Source organism: Juglans microcarpa x Juglans regia, chromosome 4S (genome assembly GCF_004785595.1).
Source record: "Juglans microcarpa x Juglans regia isolate MS1-56 chromosome 4S, Jm3101_v1.0, whole genome shotgun sequence".
NCBI lineage: Eukaryota > Viridiplantae > Streptophyta > Magnoliopsida > Fagales > Juglandaceae > Juglans > Juglans microcarpa x Juglans regia.
In genome coordinates this window covers 1,327,153-1,344,816 of record NC_054601.1, presented here as the reverse complement: position 1 = coordinate 1,344,816, position 17,664 = coordinate 1,327,153, and the positions used below count along the sequence as shown (strand labels likewise).

Genomic DNA, 17,664 nt, shown 5'->3' with positions numbered 1-17,664 from the left:
ATATAGTATTATGGTGGGCAAGTATGTGTATTTTTTTTTTTTTTTTTGTTGGAAAAAAGTAGAAAGAATAACACTTTTTTTTTTTTTTTACGTAAATAATCAGATTTACTTACTTTTATAAAAGGAAATATGCATGACTTCAACACTCTAAAATTGAAAATATTATTTCCGTTATCGATTTGGGTTTCAGTGATTTCTATAATTCTACTCTTTTTTTTTTTTTTTTTTTTTTTTTTTTTTAAAGAATCGAGATTTTATTGAAGAATCCAAAAGCTTAGCCCTAATGAATACAAGATAAACTCCGTTGTTTGATGGCATAATTCTTAACCTTCATTCTTTTAGGTGTGTTCAAGCCCTTATTTTTGGGCATTTGCTAAAAATATTCAGTACAAGTTTCTTGTAATGCTTCTGCATTCACAACTTCCAACGTCAAGTAATTCCTGAGACATGAAATGGTTGGTATTAGTGAATGAAGGTTGGTTCTTCTATATTTTGTCTTCCTTCGCTAGTCTATGGTTCCGCTTATGTCTTGAAGATGTGAAGGAAGAAGATGACTCAACTTGATTAAGCTTTAGCCCCCAACAACAGGATCCATGCACAAGGGAATACTACTATCATACTATGTAGATAAACGTCCATGGCATATGTAAAAAAACAACGTATGTGAAGCACATCACAAGAATACATACATACATACATACATACATATAGCTGTGTGTATGTCCACACCTTATGATTGTGGTAATTTTGTATATTCCAACATCTACTATGTAAATTGAAACTGTAGTTTTGTGGCTCCCATCGATATTTGGATTGGTCATCCCTAATGTTCACTCTTTTGTTCCTTTACTTGTCATAATATAGCGATATCTGTGTTGCATGCTGGCTTGAGAAGGTCTATCTGTCTTTGTTTATCTCATGACATTGGGTGCCTTAGCACCGTATTGAGGGTTAGGCATTGGTGAGCATGCAACCCAATCTTTCTTTGGTGAGCATGGGACACCAAAGAATTACTAAAGGCTAGCTCGTATGGGATATAAAAGTGTAATAAATGTGCCATCTTATTGTAAAATAAATGCCAAGAATGAGCAAACCGGAACCAGAACTATTGTAAAATAAAGCTGATTTGCTCCATGAGCAAACCACGGTTACAGTCTTCTAATTCAGCCAGAAAATTTCTAGCAATTATGGTTTACCAAAAGGCTAAATTACTTCTAAATCTGTATTTGTTTTATTGTAGCAAGGCAAAGCAAAAGAGTGACGATTGCATCAGGTCTCTAGTGCATCACCTTACCTGAAGAAGTCCTAATCAAAATACTCCCATCCCAGCAGTCGAAAACACAGTTTAGAGTATTGGTATTGACTTCATAAAAAACTTAGCCAAATGCAATCAAAACACAATTGCATTGGATTAGCTAAAAGGAAGAGTGGAAAGTTTTGAGCTACAGTAAATAGATGAGTTCTTTCAAATATGAAGGGTTACTATTCACCAAGCAAATGTATTTTTTATTCACGATTTAATCTCCAACATACTTTTTTTTCATTTCCCTCTCACTTTATTTCCTCCCCGTGTGTTTTCTCTCTCCCTTTCTCTCGCTTTTGCAGTACACCTTCTTCTTCACAGGTTCTTCTTCCTCAACAAGTTCGTCTCCTTTATTATTTTGATGAATCCAATGTGAAATATGGATAAGAAGGTTTTAGATTTATGAAAAACATGTACTTTTCATCATCCAATTTTGAAGATGACTTTGATGAAGCCAATGCAAATAGAATATTAGGGGAGAGAGAGAGAGAGAAGTTCAGACTTAAGACATACATTGGAACTAATAATTAATTACATACTTTTTATTTACAAAGATTAATGTTGAAGTGACATCGATTTACATTTTTCCATATGTACAGATTCTGAGGTTTAGTCGAACAATGTAATGTTTCAACAACAGGGCAGAAGTAATTAACTGAAGTCCCCCATGGCTGCATTCGATATTCAGTAAGCCAATCCACCTGTAAAAGCATCTCCATCGTGAAGTAGACTTTCCGTCAGCCAATAACCATCCCAAGAACCACCAACCCTCTGCCTCCATAGTTCGATAAATTACGAGGTAAGATTATTATGTCAACAAAAATTGATATTCCATAGCATATATTATTAAGTAAAAATATTTGATCAAACCTGTCATTATAATAATGCAAAACATCTATACAACCAATGGAATGCCTTTGATGGTTGTTATATTTTCAGATAAATGTATAGATAAGGTCACTGAGTACAATAGAACTCCTCCACATGCCCACATAAATTAGGAATATGATTATAACGTTCAACAAACACCCGCTGACCACCCCTAGATTCAATCATAACCATCTAAGTGGAAACAAACAATTTAATGATAGAAGTGCCAAGTTGAAACCATGTACCATGCCACAAAGAAACAGATGATTATCATAAACAAAAGGCGCCATGAACAAACCTGAACCATGGTAAACTGAAATATTTCTTCTTCCTCCGGGCGACTTCCTTGTATCCAAACTCTCTGCTTGAATCGGTTCTATTTTTCAGCTCATACACACATAGGAGCTGATTAGCAAAGTGAAAAACAATCGAGAACAGCATGAAGAATCAACAAATTTAGGTTTGGATGAAAGGTGCATGACTTACAACAGAAAGTGCTCAGCCTAATTTACAAATTACATGACAAGTAATTTATATACAACATGTTTTATTCCTTCACCACACGAAAGATGAGCCATTTATATTTTTCTCTTTACCATGCAAATGATAAGCCATTTATACCTCCTCCACAAACAAACTGCTAAGAATCTTTCGATCCTTATGACCAAGTAAAACGCGATAGGTTGAATGATGAAAAATCCGCCTAAACCGTTCAAACTGCACTAACAATGAAGCAGCAAACCAAGAAGAGATATCAACACATGTTAGCATTATTGGCAAGTTTCTCAAATTTTATAATCAATTACCTGTCCCAAATCGAAAAAGGGCCCAAAATAGGTGGACCTTTCAAAAGGATCGAATCCAGCAAACTGTCATGGAAAAACGATTATCACACGATTTCACCTAATCCACGTTGTTTACATTGCTAAACTGTTCCCAAGTGATGCTAACCAGCCAAAAGAACAAAGAGTGCCAGAATCAGTAACTTACCCTGTACATAACCTCGATGCCATAATCTTGACGGGGCTGGTCGTTGTATTTGAGTGCATCAAGCTGGTACTGGACAGCTTCTTCTGCACCAAACTATAGCAAGAGTTACCATAGATTGAAAAGCTTGAGAGAAACAACAGTAACATAGAAGAAGGAAACAGAAACAACAGGAGAATTACATTTAATCTTGGGCCAAAAGGTCTCTTCTTACGAGATTCAAGCCTGCAAAGCAAAAGACAACAATTACTTGCTACAAATGACATAGTCAACCAAAACAAGTTAATGGGATTGTAGAATTGTTGTGAATAAGACTACAGAGATAACCTAATCAGTCCAACTTGAGAAACAACTAAAAACCCAAAAATTCAACAAGCAACCATGTACGTATTTGTGCGGAAAGAATTGAACAATTAACAACATGCGTACCAATCGGCAGAGAGAAAATCGGGAACGTCGGCAGAAGCTCTGAAGCGAGAGGTTGCAAGGGGTTTGGGATCGTCTTTGAAGGGTCTGGTTTTGGAGAAGAAAGAGAGGGAACGGGGTGGAGACGAGAAAGATGAACAGAGCGACATCGTTTTGATTTCTCTGTATCTCTACACCCTCCCCGTGTGTAAAGTTGCGATGAATGGAGAATAGTAGCAAATGGAGATGATGATGGCGCTCGCTAGCTGTCTACGATGTTTAGATCTGGGCCGTTGCTATGTATCGAAGAGGACAATCCTAAGTTTAATTTTTGACGAACATATTTTATAAATACACGTGTCATAACCAGAAGGGACGTTTTCGTGAATGGAAAATGGCAAAACTCGAAACTTAAATATAAGTTGGAGACGAATTTCAGAGAATCACTCAAATTCCTTGTGTGCCAAGATCAGAGAGAAACTAGGAGTAACTGCACCAAGTTCACTTGAGACGAGTCACGGCGCATTTGTACAGTACAATCGGAGCATGCATAAATGCTGAAGCTCTCCGGCGTCTCCGCTCTGCACCTCGCTCTCTCTCTCTCTCTCTCTCTCTCTCTCTCTCTCTCTCTCTCTCTCTATGCAATTGACTTCTCCGGCACGAACAGGAAGAACTCTGATCAGATACTACATCTAAGCCTTTTAAGGTAAGGTCTATTCATCTGGGTCTCAGCCCATTCTCCAGTGTGTCTCTTCTTGCATTGCAATTGCACGAAGAATCTCTCCTGCATTGGTTTAATTTTATTTTTCTTTCTTTTTCTTGCACTTCACAGAAAAGAAACATTTATAGATCGCATCTAGAAAATGTGAGGTGCGGAGTTTTGTAAGAATATTCAAAACTTTTTTCTTTTTGATGATTGTTTTTTATTTTTGTTTTTTGTTTTGTTTTTTGGGCAGGGATGTTAGGTTCTTTTGTGCAGCATCATGCTTCTCTCATTGCGATTCATCAATGCCTTACCGAGATACCCTCTTATTCTGAAAAAATCCATTTCCAAATACATATAATTTTTTTACCCGAATTGTGAGTAAATTTAATCCAACCCACGAACCTAAAAGTTATTTTACTAATTACCGGGGTCATGCATTCTGATTTCCTGTGCAATGCGCTTTCTATGAGCTCAAATTCATAGTCTTTTTGCTCCAAAGGAAGAGGGGTTCATGCTCTTTTCATCCATTATTCTATTTGGATCTCCGGAAAAGTCCTTGGTTTTGTCAGACTCTGACCTATTCCTTTTCCATTAAGTCTATATTCAAAAATTTCTACCGAAAATGTCAGAATTCAATCCAAATGCAAACGAGCCATTGATTCGACCGTCCACATATTCGCGAAAGCTTCCAGATTTCAAACAATCCGTGAAGCTGAAATATGTGAAACTTGGCTACCACTACCTCATAACCCATGGAATGTACCTTTTTCTATCGCCTCTCCTCATTGTAGTCGCAGCACAGCTCTCTACTTGTTCACTCGAAAGTCTCTATGAGCTTTGGGACCATCTCCAATACAATCTCATATCCGTGATTCTATGCTCAACACTCCTGGTCTTCTTACTGACCCTTTATTTCCTTACTCGTCCCCGCCCTGTTTACCTCGTTGACTTCTCATGCTATAAGCCTGAGGATGCTCGGAAATGCACGAGGCAGATATTTATGGATCGGTCCTGTTCGACGGGGACGTTCACCAAGGAAAACCTGGAGTTCCAAAGGAAAATTCTGGAAAGGTCGGGTCTTGGGGAGTCAACATATCTTCCTGAATCAGTTCTGAGGGTTCCTCCAAATCTGTCAATGGCAGAAGCGAGGAAAGAAGCTGAGGCAGTGATGTTTGGTGCTCTTGATCAGCTTTTTGACAAGACATGTTTGAAACCAAAAGATGTTGGGATTTTAATTGTGAATTGTAGCTTGTTTAACCCAACACCATCACTATCTGCAATGGTTATTAACCATTACAAACTTCGAGGGAATATTGTTAGTTATAATCTGGGCGGGATGGGTTGCAGTGCTGGTTTGATATCCATTGATCTTGCTAAAGATCTTCTTCAAGTTCATCCCAATTCACTTGCCTTGGTGATTAGCATGGAGAACATCACTTTGAATTGGTATTTTGGGAATGATAGATCGATGCTTGTTTCAAATTGTTTGTTTAGAATGGGAGGAGCCGCAATTTTGCTTTCGAACAAGAGGTCTGACTGGCGCGGATCCAAGTATCAATTGGTTCATACCGTTCGAACCCACAAAGGTGCCAACGATAAGTGCTTCTCTTGTGTTACTCAACAAGAGGATTCCATTGGAAAGATTGGAGTTTCTTTGTCTAAGGATCTAATGGCAGTTGCTGGGGAAGCTTTGAAGACTAACATAACTACCTTGGGTCCTCTTGTGTTGCCAATGTCTGAACAAATGCTCTTCTTTGCCACATTGTTTGGGAGAAAACTTTTCAAGATGAAGTTGAAGCCTTATATTCCAGACTTTAAACTGGCTTTTGAGCATTTCTGCATTCACGCTGGAGGAAGAGCTGTGCTGGATGAATTGGAGAAGAATTTGCAGCTTTCAGATTGGCATATGGAACCTTCAAGAATGACACTCCACCGTTTTGGCAACACCTCCAGCAGCTCTTTGTGGTATGAATTGGCTTATACAGAAGCCAAGGGGAGGGTGAAGAAGGGAGACAGAATATGGCAGATCGCATTTGGGTCTGGGTTCAAATGTAACAGTGCAGTTTGGAATGCTCTACGCACTGTAAATCCAGGAAAGGGGGAGAACCCATGGATAGACGAGATCCACCAGTTTCCAGTGAATGTTCCTAGGGTCTCAGCCATTTGACATGGAGTGGTTGTTAGCCTTTGTGGCAGCATCTCGACGATAGCCTCTTTGCTAATAGAGTGCTAAAACCTCTCTCTCTCTCTCTCTCTCTCTCTCTCTGGGTGAAAAGGTGGCAAGGAATGGTGTAGTTTCCTTTCTAAAGCTCTATAGGGTGGCAACTGTTACTGTTTGGTAGGAAATGGAGAATGCTAGTGTCTGATTTGCTGTGATTCAAGATCGAGGTCCATTTAGTTCAAGTCAGAAATTGGAGTTCTGATTTCTGACTCTACTTATCAGGTGTTTGTTTTGAGATAGGACCAGGCTAGGAGTAAGATTGTTTCACGTTAAGGTCTCGTTTGTTTTCACAATTCTTCTCAATTAATTTCATTTTATCTAATCATTATAATTTTTTCGAATTCTCAAAACAAAAAAATAAAATAAAAGAAATAATTGAATTTTTTTAAATCTAAAAATAAAAATAATGTCAAAAAAATATTTTTTTAATAATATTTTATTTAATTTTTAATTTTAATTTTAATTCGCATTAGGATCTTGAACAGAATGTAGCTCTAATTGTTCTTCTTTAGGCTTTGTTTGGATCTCAATTTATCATTATAATTTTTTCAAATTTTAATATAAAATATAATAAATAATTCAATTTTTTTAAATCTTAAAATAATAATAATATTAAAAAATAATATTTTAATAATATTTTATCATTTCAACTTAACTTATACAACCTTAATATGTCTAGATATCATTTTTTGCCAGTGATAGTGACCATGACTACTGGCAACCGAGAAATCATTCTTATTATCCTCACTTGTCCGTACATGAAGAAATTTCTCAAATATGAGACATTGACTTTTAGCCCGTTCTTGCCATGATAGAATGTACATTATTTAGGTTTTGGACTCCAATTTTTCAAGGAACTGAAGATACTGCCGAGACAAGACGTGTAGGAGCAAAGAACTGCAAACAAGGATGCATTTCCTTCACGTATTCTTCTAAAAAGTTCTCAGCGCTACCCACGATTGAAAGCCACAAGGGTTTTACCGTTTCGCATTAATATTAGTCTATACATATGTATATATAAAATCACTTTTTTTACATAATTATTTTGTCATTTAAGTAAAATTTTCATATTAGCTTATGCATATTTGAGACAAAATAATAATAAAATATTTTATTATTATTAATTTTTTGCTAAAATCAATTTTTTTTATATGTATATTTTACAATTAGCATCTACTACATACATTTGACATTAATAATACAAATGTAATAATAAAAAATATAATTTTTTAATATTATATTAAAAATATAATAAAATGAAAAAATATATACAATATATTATAATAATAAAATGAATGTGCAGATGAAAGTTTGTTGTGTTGTTGAAGGAGTGAGAAAATGAAAACATTGTGAGAGAGTAGAATGAGAGAGAAATAATGATTAAAATATATTTTGTGGAGTGAATAGTAATTATCCAAATTTATATAAGTACTGTTCATAACTAGCTAAATATTTGGATATGCATAAACTAATGTAAAGGATTTTAGGGTTATATTATGCAAATATTATTTTGCATATGCATAGACCAATGTAGATGCTCCGCGATCTGGAAGAGAATTCCTCGAACAAAATAAGCTTTGCACATATGCTCACCAATTCCACCGCTGCTTAAGCAAAGAGAGGAAAATTAAAGAAAATCTTTACAAGTTCGTAGGGGAATAGTTTCCGATCATTGAATAGTGACTAATTCCAGTCTCCGCTTTAAGAAAAAACTGTCCACAATCTTGACAACTGATTAGAATTTAGATCCAATTAACAGTGAATACCTTTTCGTAGCGTTAGGAGAACTATGAAAAATAAATAAATAAAAATCTCTGTTATATACACCTACACATGGAAATGGAGGAATCGATGTTAGATATATATATATATATATTAATTCATACTGCAGTACCAAAACGGAACCATGAAAGATGTCCTTTGATCACCTGCAGAAGTGGCTGCAAACCCTACAAAAGGACCGATATCCACTGACAAGATGTCACAAAATGTACACACTACTCTCATTCTAAGTAAGTTAGTTGACGATATATGACCACGCTATGCTTTCAATCCTTCGAGGATTTGTTGATGTGCGATTTGTGAATGTGAGGAATAACACCACCACCGGTTATTGTTCCTTTTATAAGAGTATCAAGTTCTTCATCCCCACGAATTGCAAGCTGTAGATGCCTCGATGTTATGCGCTTAACCTTCAGATCTTCGCTTGCATTACCTGCCAGCTCCAAAACTTTTGCAGTCAGGTATTCCAAGATTGCAGCAGAGTATACGGCAACTATTGCACCAATCCTTCCATGAGCTGTGACCCTTGACTTGAGGAGGGAACTGCAAGTTCAGATGTACAAGGTTAAGCCTATACTGAACTACAAGCACATTTTTCTTTTCGGTGACTACAAAGGATGGAGGTGGATAGATAATCGTTCACTAACCAATGGAAAAAGGTTTTTGAGCATTCTACCATATGCTCCCTATCCTTAAGAAGTTCCTTCCATTCCTTCCCTCCATATACACAACACTAGACAAATAGGGACAATCTTTCACAATGCTGCAGTTCCTTAAGATTGTGCTTTTGAAGAACCCCATTTACCTACTCCTAATCTAGCCATAATCCCCTGCTACCTCCAAATTCTTGTAATGTTTATATGCTAACATCTAAATTCACTGCTAATTAGAAGGAATGATGTTTCGAGTTGAAGATGGAGATTGGATAACTAGGAAGGTTCACGATTCAGTAGAATCATTTTGATGCGGACAATTATGAAAGATCAAGCTCATATTCACTAACCATATGAGCAACTATGAACTTAAAAAATCATGAACACCTCGACGGCCAAATGAATATTATTATGAGGGGAGAAATCCCCAGTGGCCAGGCCCAGAATGGGGCTCGGGCCCGCGTACATGATCTGAGGTGGGCCGGGTCGGCCCAAAATGAAGGACACAAGACAGAGTGTCCTGACAAGAGGATGACCTTGACACAGCAGGGTCACCTAACACCATAACTGGCCAACCGTCAGAGACATCTCCATCCCTGACATAGCTATCCGGACAATGCTGGAGGACGAACGAGCTTGTCCAAGACCACGTTGCATTTAATGGAACAGGAGTGGACACGCCATGCCAAGTGCCACAGCCACGCTGCATTCAATGCATCCCAGGGGTTGGCATGTTATGGCATGCCCCCTTAAGTGTTAGCGATAACCCTGGTCTGACCTGGCCAGGTATGCAGGGAAGCAAGGACACCCAAATCCCGTATAGAGCCACACACCGGTCACCATCGCCTCAGAGCTCACTCTGACCAAGCATAGATACCCTCCCTCTGAAGGGGTTACTTACTTACACTCTTAAATACTTCTCTACTCATTCTCTCTATCTCTCACTTTCTCTCTTCATCTCTTACCTTGGACTAACTTGAGCGTCGGAGTTACTATAATCCTGAACTCCCCCATTCTTCATCTTTATAGGAAAGAGACCGAGCCCCTATAGCGTGGAGTTGTCGACATCAACAATTATTTTAAAATTATCTTCCAAAACATGAAGATAAATTTGACCTAGAAACTGATAGCCAGATTAAAACCCAGTAAATAACAATAATAATAGAAAATAATAATAGAAAATGAACTGCAAGACAATTCATATGTATAGAGCATGAATATTAAGGTTAAAAAAAATCCAATCTTAGGAACAGAAACATAACCATGAGAGTGAAAACGTAGTAACCCAAAACCAACTAGAAACAAGTACTGAACACAATGATTAGAGAGACGGAGATAGGGAGAAAGAGTTGGGACCTAAAGACCAGCTCGGGAGGAGCGAGTGGTGGGCTTCTTCTTATCCTTATTTAGGGCAGGGGTTTTGCCCATTATTAATCCATTCGCTCCTTTTCCTGACATTTTGTCCGCTCTCAATTCAAAGACTAGTTCACCAACACGGAGAGAGAGAGAGAGAGAGAGAGAGAGATTTCGCCGAGGGTGGATGAGAACGTTCGGAAGTATTTATAGAAAAATCTTGGATGATGATAGCGTCAAGAGAGAATGGCAAAAAATTAAAATACAAGAATGGTAAAGAGTCAGGACTCGGGACAACCGATATTTTAACTGAGCACAATTACATTTTTTTATTTTTTATTTTTGGTTAACAATTGTTTTCACTGTAGTGTATTTAAATGAAGAATTTTATTATAGGAAAATATTTATGTAATATAATTTGATTTAGAAAATAAATTTTAAAATTTGAATCTTATCAATTAAATCATGTGAATTGTATGCTTTACGCACCATTTTAAGTATAGAATAAACCTATTTAAATTAAAAAAATTTTTATTAATTTAATTATGTCCAAACTGACTCCCATAAAATTATAATTAGGAAATGTTGTTCCTATATTTGAAAAGTTATTGGATTGTGTAAAAATTAAGTATTTTAATTGATTATATAAATTAATTTTTGTTAGGTTAGTAATATGATTAAAGACTTATAAATAGAATAATTATTTATTATATTTATTTATATGATATATTTTAAGTAAGTTTATTTATTTATTAATTAAAATGTAAAGTGCGATGATAATAACAAATTTTGGTTTGGTCCATTTATTGTTGGGGTTTGGGCTTGGTAGTTGTTCCGAGTTAAGCCTACTGATCAAGATTAAAATTCTTTCCAATGTCTCAATCAATATCTGGAGAATAAGAAAGCAGGCCCGAAGTTTAAATTGGTCTGAGCTTTAAACACTTACCTTTTCCCAGCCCATAACAAATGTAGGCCCAACAACTTTGGAAAGGTCGACTCTTGCCCAATAAAATCTATTTTTTTTTCCTTTTAAATGATATATTCAGTCTTATATAAGTTTTGCATATTTCTTTTAAAAAAATGATTAAATCTATAATCCACGTAAAAGAAATTTAATAGTCTTAGAAAGTTTGCACATCCTAATCTTATATCTAGTATTACTCTTTCTTTTTAGATGAATAATCATTGATAAAAAAAAAGTACATTTAGGCTTCGTTTGGAATCACAACTCACTTCAATTCATCTCAACTCATCATTACAACTTTTTCAAATCTCAATACAAAATATAATAAACAATTCAACTTTTTCAAATTTTATAATAATAATAATATTAAAAATTAATATTCTAACAATATTTTATCATCTCAACTCAACTCAATTAAACATCCAAACGCAACCTTATGGTTAGCTCCATCAATTTTATTGTTATGGTCTCGCATTGGTTAAGAGTCAAAATAGTATGTGTGCATATAAACTTGAGAGTATCTCCACCTAATAAGCTGGTTTTCACTTTGGGCTATATATGAACATATAACAAATGGTATCAGAACCGATTGTGAGCTCCTATGTTGCCTCGCCTAACGGGCTGAGCTTGCACCACGTTGCCCCATCCTGGTGAAAGCCCCTCCCATAGTGCTCGACCAACGTGGGAGTCAGCGTTGGTCTTGAGGGGTGGGGGTATGTTATGGTCTCGTGCACATTGGTTATGAGTCAAATAGTAGATGTGCATATAATAAGTTTAGGGCACCTCCGCCTAACAAACCGGTTTTCTAGAATGTGAACCATGGGACCATATATGGACATATAACATTTGTAACATATTGTTAGGTCATGCATCAGCCAACCTATTCATCAACTTTCTTCTAACAAAACAACCGCGCAACGACTATTAGAGCAGTTTTGACTTCAAACAAATCAAAATTTATTTTTATTTGAATATATAATCAGATTGGTACCACGTACGATTCGACCGTTAAAAGATCTTTGGACCTAAGATTTTTGTGAGAGTTTTTCAAAAGTTTTGATAGGACTTTTACGGCCAGAACCTTTCGAGAATTTTGATTGGAATTTTTAAAGACGAATTTTATGAGATAGTTGTGTTTTATTTTAAGAATATGTTTGGATTGAAACAAATTTTTAGAAATTCTTATTTATTTAGTGAGGTTTGAAGAAGTGATGGAGTGGAGTCCATTGAGAATATATATATTCGAGAATAAAGCGCCTGATATTTTTTTTAATTTTATGAAAGTTGTTCTATATATTTTGTTACGAAAACATCTTTTTATGATTGAGACTATAATTTTGATGAAAGGATGTTTAGGTTAAGATCAGTGAGAAAATTATAAAACTCATTATCTCGAAAATTTACGCATTGGCATGGTTTAATATAATGTATTAAATTTTAAAATATTTTTTAAAGTATAAACTGATCTTTTGATTATAAAATATATCTGATGTATTATGTGAAGGCATGTCTCGTTATACAGATGAGATGAAATTATATAAAAATCTGTGAATAGTAGTAAAATAATTTGAGTTAATATGTTTTATGAAATTTTGAGAAATGAGAGAGAAAATTGAATAAATATATTATAAAGTTAAAATATTATTATAATATTGTAATGATTAGATAATAATTAGATAAAAAAATTAAAAATTAAAAAATATTTATATTTGAACAATCATCTTTAAAATGCAATTACACGTAAAAGGGAGAGAAATATCTTATTCTTGCTCACTATTATTATTATTATTATTATTATTTTGTTTTCTTGAAATTATTCGAGATTCTGTGGTGGATTAAAAAAACTCTTTATTTGTTCATTAGATATAATTTGATTAAAAAATACTTTCAACTCATCTCATTTTATTATTATAAAATTTTTAAATTTTCATATAAAAAATAAAAAATAATTTAATTTTTTTTAAATCTTAAAATAATAATATTTTATTTAACTTATTTAAAATTATCTCACCTCATTTTATTGTCTAACCAAAGATTTAGTCAGACAAATAGATAGGAAAATGACAAAAATATTCAAGTAAATGGATTACACATCGTGATAAGATGCCGATCGAAGATCATGGATATCAATTCGCGCACAAACAAACAAAGAAGCTAGCTAGCTAGGAAAGTTGCATCGAGTCCCACCAACACAAAATTCCATGCACAACTAATTATGCAAGAATACTTTTTCAACAAAAAAATTTCAACCATGCATCTCAAGGTGCGCAACTAATTATGCCGAGATTGTGTCGTCCATTCATTCACGTTAAGATCAAACAAAGCTTTATTAGAATTTTAAAATTTAAAACATGTGATCGAGAAATTCTTTTAGAAATTCTGATCATCAGAGAGATCAAATGCATCCATAAATTAACTGCTTGAATTTGCAGGACATATATACATATATGCAGAATACTTTTCTAGAAGCCGGCCGCCGCCGGCCTGAAGGAAGAAAAGTCTAGGGCTAATAAACCAAACATTGACTTCCAGTACTCAAATTAATTCTAGATTTTTTTTTCTAATCCATTGGCTTCATATATATATATATTAAATAATAACTTATAACAAGATAGAAGAGCCCAAAAGGGTGTTATGAGAGACTCTAACATGAATCATCTCTAAATTAATTAATACAACACGAGAAAAAAAAAAAGAAATAAAGCGGGATATGAAACCAGTCACTTACGGATCTTTTTTATTTTATTTTTTTGCAGTGACTGCAAAACTATATATCTCAGGATCACAGTCAGGTTCTGCAGTAATTTGATGAATCAATTCATGGAGTATCATGTCCCCGGCCCTTCAAACCCTGCATATGCAAAGAAATTAGTCTTTAATTCAGGCGTTTATTATACCAATTAGAAGCTGAAAAATCAAATTTAAAAGCTACCCCCGGCCACTTTCTTCATTGGAAGTTACAAATTAAGTATCCGATCGATCATTACACGTTTGTCATGACATGATTTTAGCATAAGAAGATCATTACGTACAGCAGTACTTTGCATGTGTGCTGTTGAGTTATTAATTCTACTTGCAGACATGAAAAAGATGATCATCAATATCACTCACTGTTGGAATTCGATGTTAATGGAGGCAACCGAAAGGTTGGCGATTGTACGAAATGCAGAGGTGGAAAGAACCATGGTAACGGCATCCCTTGATGGCCTAGAAACCGAAGTGAGCGCACGATCCACAATCCTTATCTGAATGGTCTCGTCTGGAACGCAGGTTCTTGGAACAGCCGCGCTAATGCACCGCACCAGATATTGTCTCCCGCAAGCAGCGCCATTATCCCATATCCCCTCGCCGGCTGACGCGAACAAGTTGGTCGACGGGAACTGTCCCTCGTCGTTTCCAAAACAAGCTGTGGCTGTGTACGTGCGTGAGAATATCATAACTGTATTAGTTTTTTAAAAACAGTAACTATCATGTATGGATCGATTTATAAGTTATGTTGGGATCAGGGACATGCATGCATGCATGCTTTAATTCGTTGTGTTTTTCCAAACCACCGTGCTGATCTAACTTACGTGTGTATGGAGGCCGGTAGCGGGCAGCTGTGCCAACATCAGCTTGGAAGACGGGAAAGAGCTGTAGTAGGAGCAGTAGAAAAAGGCACCCCGAGAAGATTAGGTAATGAGGCGGAGACATGATCCTGCAAATTAACAAGGTACGTACTGATCAAGGTAAGACAGGAATTCAAGTAAAATTGTATTCTCAAGACCGTGGTGTGATGACCAATATCATCCGCATCAGGATGCTTGCGTAACATGAGGTCATTTCCTAAAATTTATTAAAAAAATTTAAACTTTTTAACAGAAATTCCTCAACGTCCGGCTACTTATTTTAGGAAAAGATTTTGGGATTTGAACGATGGCTCCTTAAATATGGAGAGTTATTGCTTATTTTAGAAAAAAAGTTTTAGAATTTGAACAGTGACTCTAAATATGGGGAGTTTATATATAGTACTGTTCTTTCTTAAATTATATTTTACAAATATTTTATTCTAACTAATAAAATAAATTCTTCTTCCAACCATTTACACGTTCTCTCATGCTCATATTTGTTACAGTTGAAATCTTATGATCAATTTTTTTTTTTTAAATATTATTGTCACGAAAGTACTAGTTTTAAAAATATTATCATTTAGAGAGATAAATAGTTAAAAAAACACTCGTTACAGATGAAAAATAAAAAATATAGGTACAATAAATATTTAAATAATTACTAATATGTGAAAAAAAAAATTTTAAACTTTTTTTTCTACTCTTTCCCCGAAAGACAAAAACGTTTCCAATACCAACACGAGCAGCTCCTGCTAAAGCAGCATTAGTTGTAGCAGCTCCGATACAAACTAGTCATACCGATTTATGAATTTATTTTTCATATAGAAATTTTTTTTGTGTTTGTCTTACTTCTTTTATGTCATTATCATATGAAAACAAAATTAGGGCTACGAGACGATTCAGTAAATAAGTGGTTTAGTTGGATAGTAGGTAGAAGGGCATGTCATAGAACTGCTAATTGACCAATAAACTTTTTTATATAATTTTGTTTTCATATAATAATAATATAAAAAAGAGTGAGTGAGATGATTTTACAACAGTCTTTTACTTACTAACAATATAATAAGGACTGTTCTACAGGGACCGAGACACCAATCAAAGAACTCGACTGATAAGTTTAAATGTATTCTTTTCTTTTTTTTTTTCTTTTTTAATAATGTTTTTATACATCTTTAACCATTTTTTAAAAATAAAAAAATAAAAATTCATTAATATTCAATTCCTTAAGTGAAAAAAAAAATTCAACCAGTCACTATTCAACTAATATTTTTCATATAATAATATATTTTAAAACACTTATATTATGTAGAAATCTCTTTAATAAAGGGCCAAAGTATGGTCGGCCCAAGAAGTGGGAAAGCTGGGCCATTAATTTGTCGGTTCAGTAGGTACAAAAAAGCATATGTATTACGTATTAGAGTATAGACATTTGAAATAGAAAAGAATAATTAGGGAACAAAAAAAAAAGAATTTGTTTTCAGATCCTTTTACTTTACTTTTTACTAGTTTTTAGCCCAATATTATTGTCGGAAAGCGAGTTGGCAGCCGAATACCCCGCGCTTCCGTTGTCCTAGCTCGCCGGCAACACAAACGACATATATTGTTTCAAAAAATTTATGAGTCATTTATATATATATATTTTATATATTTCACTAATATAATTGATTGCGTCATTTTTTTAATATAAAATAATAAATTTGACTAATTACATAAATAAAATATGCAAAGAATATGTATGTAAAAATGACTGTATGTGACAATTTATTAAATATATACATGTGTGTATATATATATATATATAATTCTCATTTTTCTGCTACTGGGAAAAGTAAAATAAAAAATTCATTGGCTTAAATTGTTATTTTCTGCCGTCTACGTTCTGATCCCCGGCTGCTTTCTCCGTTGATACAGATTAAAGTCTGTGAACTCGTAACATATAGAAAAGAAGTGCATGATGCATATATATAATAATAATTAAGATAAATCCGATTAAGAAAAAGAAATTAATAGATATAAGATACATTAAATTACAAGATTTCAAGTCATGATCATCTACTTGAAAAGAGTTCGTATTTTGCATAATATAAATTAATCAGCAATATTCCGATTCCACTTGATTAGGCATCATCTTATCATATAAATTATAAAGAGTTTCACCACATGACAAATACATACCTGACACACAGCTGGGAGGGAGGCCTGCCAAATGCCAAAATAGAGTAATAATCTTTAGATGGAAAGTGATCATCATGAACAACATTATATATATGTATATATGCATGTATGACATGCATGGATGATAAGTAACATCTTATATGCATGCGTAGACACTTAGGTAATGTAATACGTACACCCCAATACATATTAATTGTGCGTAGAAGAAAGTGGGTCGCTGAGTGCTATGTATACGAGTTTTGTTACTCATCATTTTTATATATCATATATATACCACATTTTTTTTATTATTTTTAAAATTTTTTTTATTCTTCTTAAACTAATTGAATTATTCTATTCATTATCTATTTATCACATATTTGATAAGAGAAAAAAATAAAAAAAAAGTATGATGTGTGAAGATGATGAATATAATTTATCTATATACATACATAGAATCAAGTCATACATACTTTCCTTCAAAGGAAAAGTTACTAAAAAATCAATGAAGAACGAGAAGGTTCGATTATGTTGTTGCTTAAAAGGCAATTAGGGTGGATCATGCATTGTCAGTTTCTCAGTTTATGCTTCCTTACAAGAAAGATATTGCTTGAATGCTCAGAGTCAGAGAGATCATCCTGAAATATGGTTGCTGCTT

At 34.4% G+C, this 17,664-nt stretch overlaps 3 protein-coding genes and 1 long non-coding RNA gene across 7 annotated transcripts; 1 reads left to right on the top strand and 3 right to left on the bottom strand.

Moving 5' to 3' along the window:
• Nucleotides 1-1,824: 1,824 nt before the first annotated feature.
• LOC121262281 lies at nucleotides 1,825-4,172 on the bottom strand. 4 transcript variants are annotated; one of them, XM_041164680.1, is made up of 7 exons: nucleotides 3,590-4,172; nucleotides 3,343-3,385; nucleotides 3,164-3,246; nucleotides 2,980-3,042; nucleotides 2,770-2,890; nucleotides 2,472-2,549; nucleotides 1,825-2,074 (listed from the first exon to the last, which is right to left on the bottom strand). In XM_041164680.1, exons 1-7 carry the CDS (start codon nucleotides 3,733-3,735, stop codon nucleotides 1,988-1,990), a joined length of 621 nt encoding a protein of 206 aa, XP_041020614.1. In that variant the 5' UTR covers nucleotides 3,736-4,172; the 3' UTR covers nucleotides 1,825-1,987. The 4 variants fall into 4 exon arrangements, with proteins under 4 accessions (XP_041020614.1, XP_041020618.1, XP_041020615.1 ...); XM_041164684.1 differs by having other exon boundaries at nucleotides 2,795-2,890; XM_041164681.1 differs by having other exon boundaries at nucleotides 2,795-2,890; nucleotides 3,164-3,256; nucleotides 3,590-3,862.
• A 27-nt stretch (nucleotides 4,173-4,199) lies between these two features.
• Nucleotides 4,200-6,817, top strand: LOC121262277 (3-ketoacyl-CoA synthase 11-like). Its single transcript, XM_041164677.1, has 2 exons — nucleotides 4,200-4,271; nucleotides 4,531-6,817. The coding sequence occupies exon 2, from the start codon at nucleotides 4,894-4,896 to the stop codon at nucleotides 6,436-6,438; it is 1,545 nt and encodes a 514-aa protein (XP_041020611.1). The 5' UTR covers nucleotides 4,200-4,271; nucleotides 4,531-4,893; the 3' UTR covers nucleotides 6,439-6,817.
• A 1,246-nt stretch (nucleotides 6,818-8,063) lies between these two features.
• Nucleotides 8,064-8,949, bottom strand: LOC121262284. Its single transcript, XR_005940077.1, has 2 exons — nucleotides 8,421-8,949; nucleotides 8,064-8,319 (listed from the first exon to the last, which is right to left on the bottom strand). It is a non-coding gene; the product is annotated as an uncharacterized LOC121262284 (long non-coding RNA).
• A 4,871-nt stretch (nucleotides 8,950-13,820) lies between these two features.
• Nucleotides 13,821-17,161, bottom strand: LOC121262282 (EG45-like domain containing protein 2). Its single transcript, XM_041164686.1, has 4 exons — nucleotides 17,028-17,161; nucleotides 14,817-14,941; nucleotides 14,356-14,656; nucleotides 13,821-14,095 (listed from the first exon to the last, which is right to left on the bottom strand). Exons 1-4 carry the CDS (start codon nucleotides 17,144-17,146, stop codon nucleotides 14,089-14,091), a joined length of 552 nt encoding a protein of 183 aa, XP_041020620.1. The 5' UTR covers nucleotides 17,147-17,161; the 3' UTR covers nucleotides 13,821-14,088.
• Nucleotides 17,162-17,664: the final 503 nt, after the last annotated feature.

Coding starts and splice junctions, on each gene's coding strand:
- LOC121262282 (XM_041164686.1), bottom strand. CDS start 17,146: ATGCATGTCATACATGCATATATACATATATATAATGTTGTTCATGAT. Junction 14,942..17,027: donor CCCTCCCAGCTGTGTGTCAG/GTATGTATTTGT, acceptor GTTAATTTGCAG/GATCATGTCTCCGCCTCATT. Junction 14,657..14,816: donor CTACCGGCCTCCATACACAC/GTAAGTTAGATC, acceptor GCACGTACACAG/CCACAGCTTGTTTTGGAAAC.
- LOC121262277 (XM_041164677.1), top strand. CDS start 4,894: ATGTCAGAATTCAATCCAAATGCAAACGAGCCATTGATTCGACCGTCC.
- LOC121262281 (XM_041164680.1), bottom strand. CDS start 3,735: ATGTCGCTCTGTTCATCTTTCTCGTCTCCACCCCGTTCCCTCTCTTTC. Junction 3,386..3,589: donor GATTTTCTCTCTGCCGATTG/GTACGCATGTTG, acceptor TTTGCTTTGCAG/GCTTGAATCTCGTAAGAAGA. Junction 2,550..2,769: donor AATGGCTTATCATTTGCATG/GTAAAGAGAAAA, acceptor GCTGAAAAATAG/AACCGATTCAAGCAGAGAGT.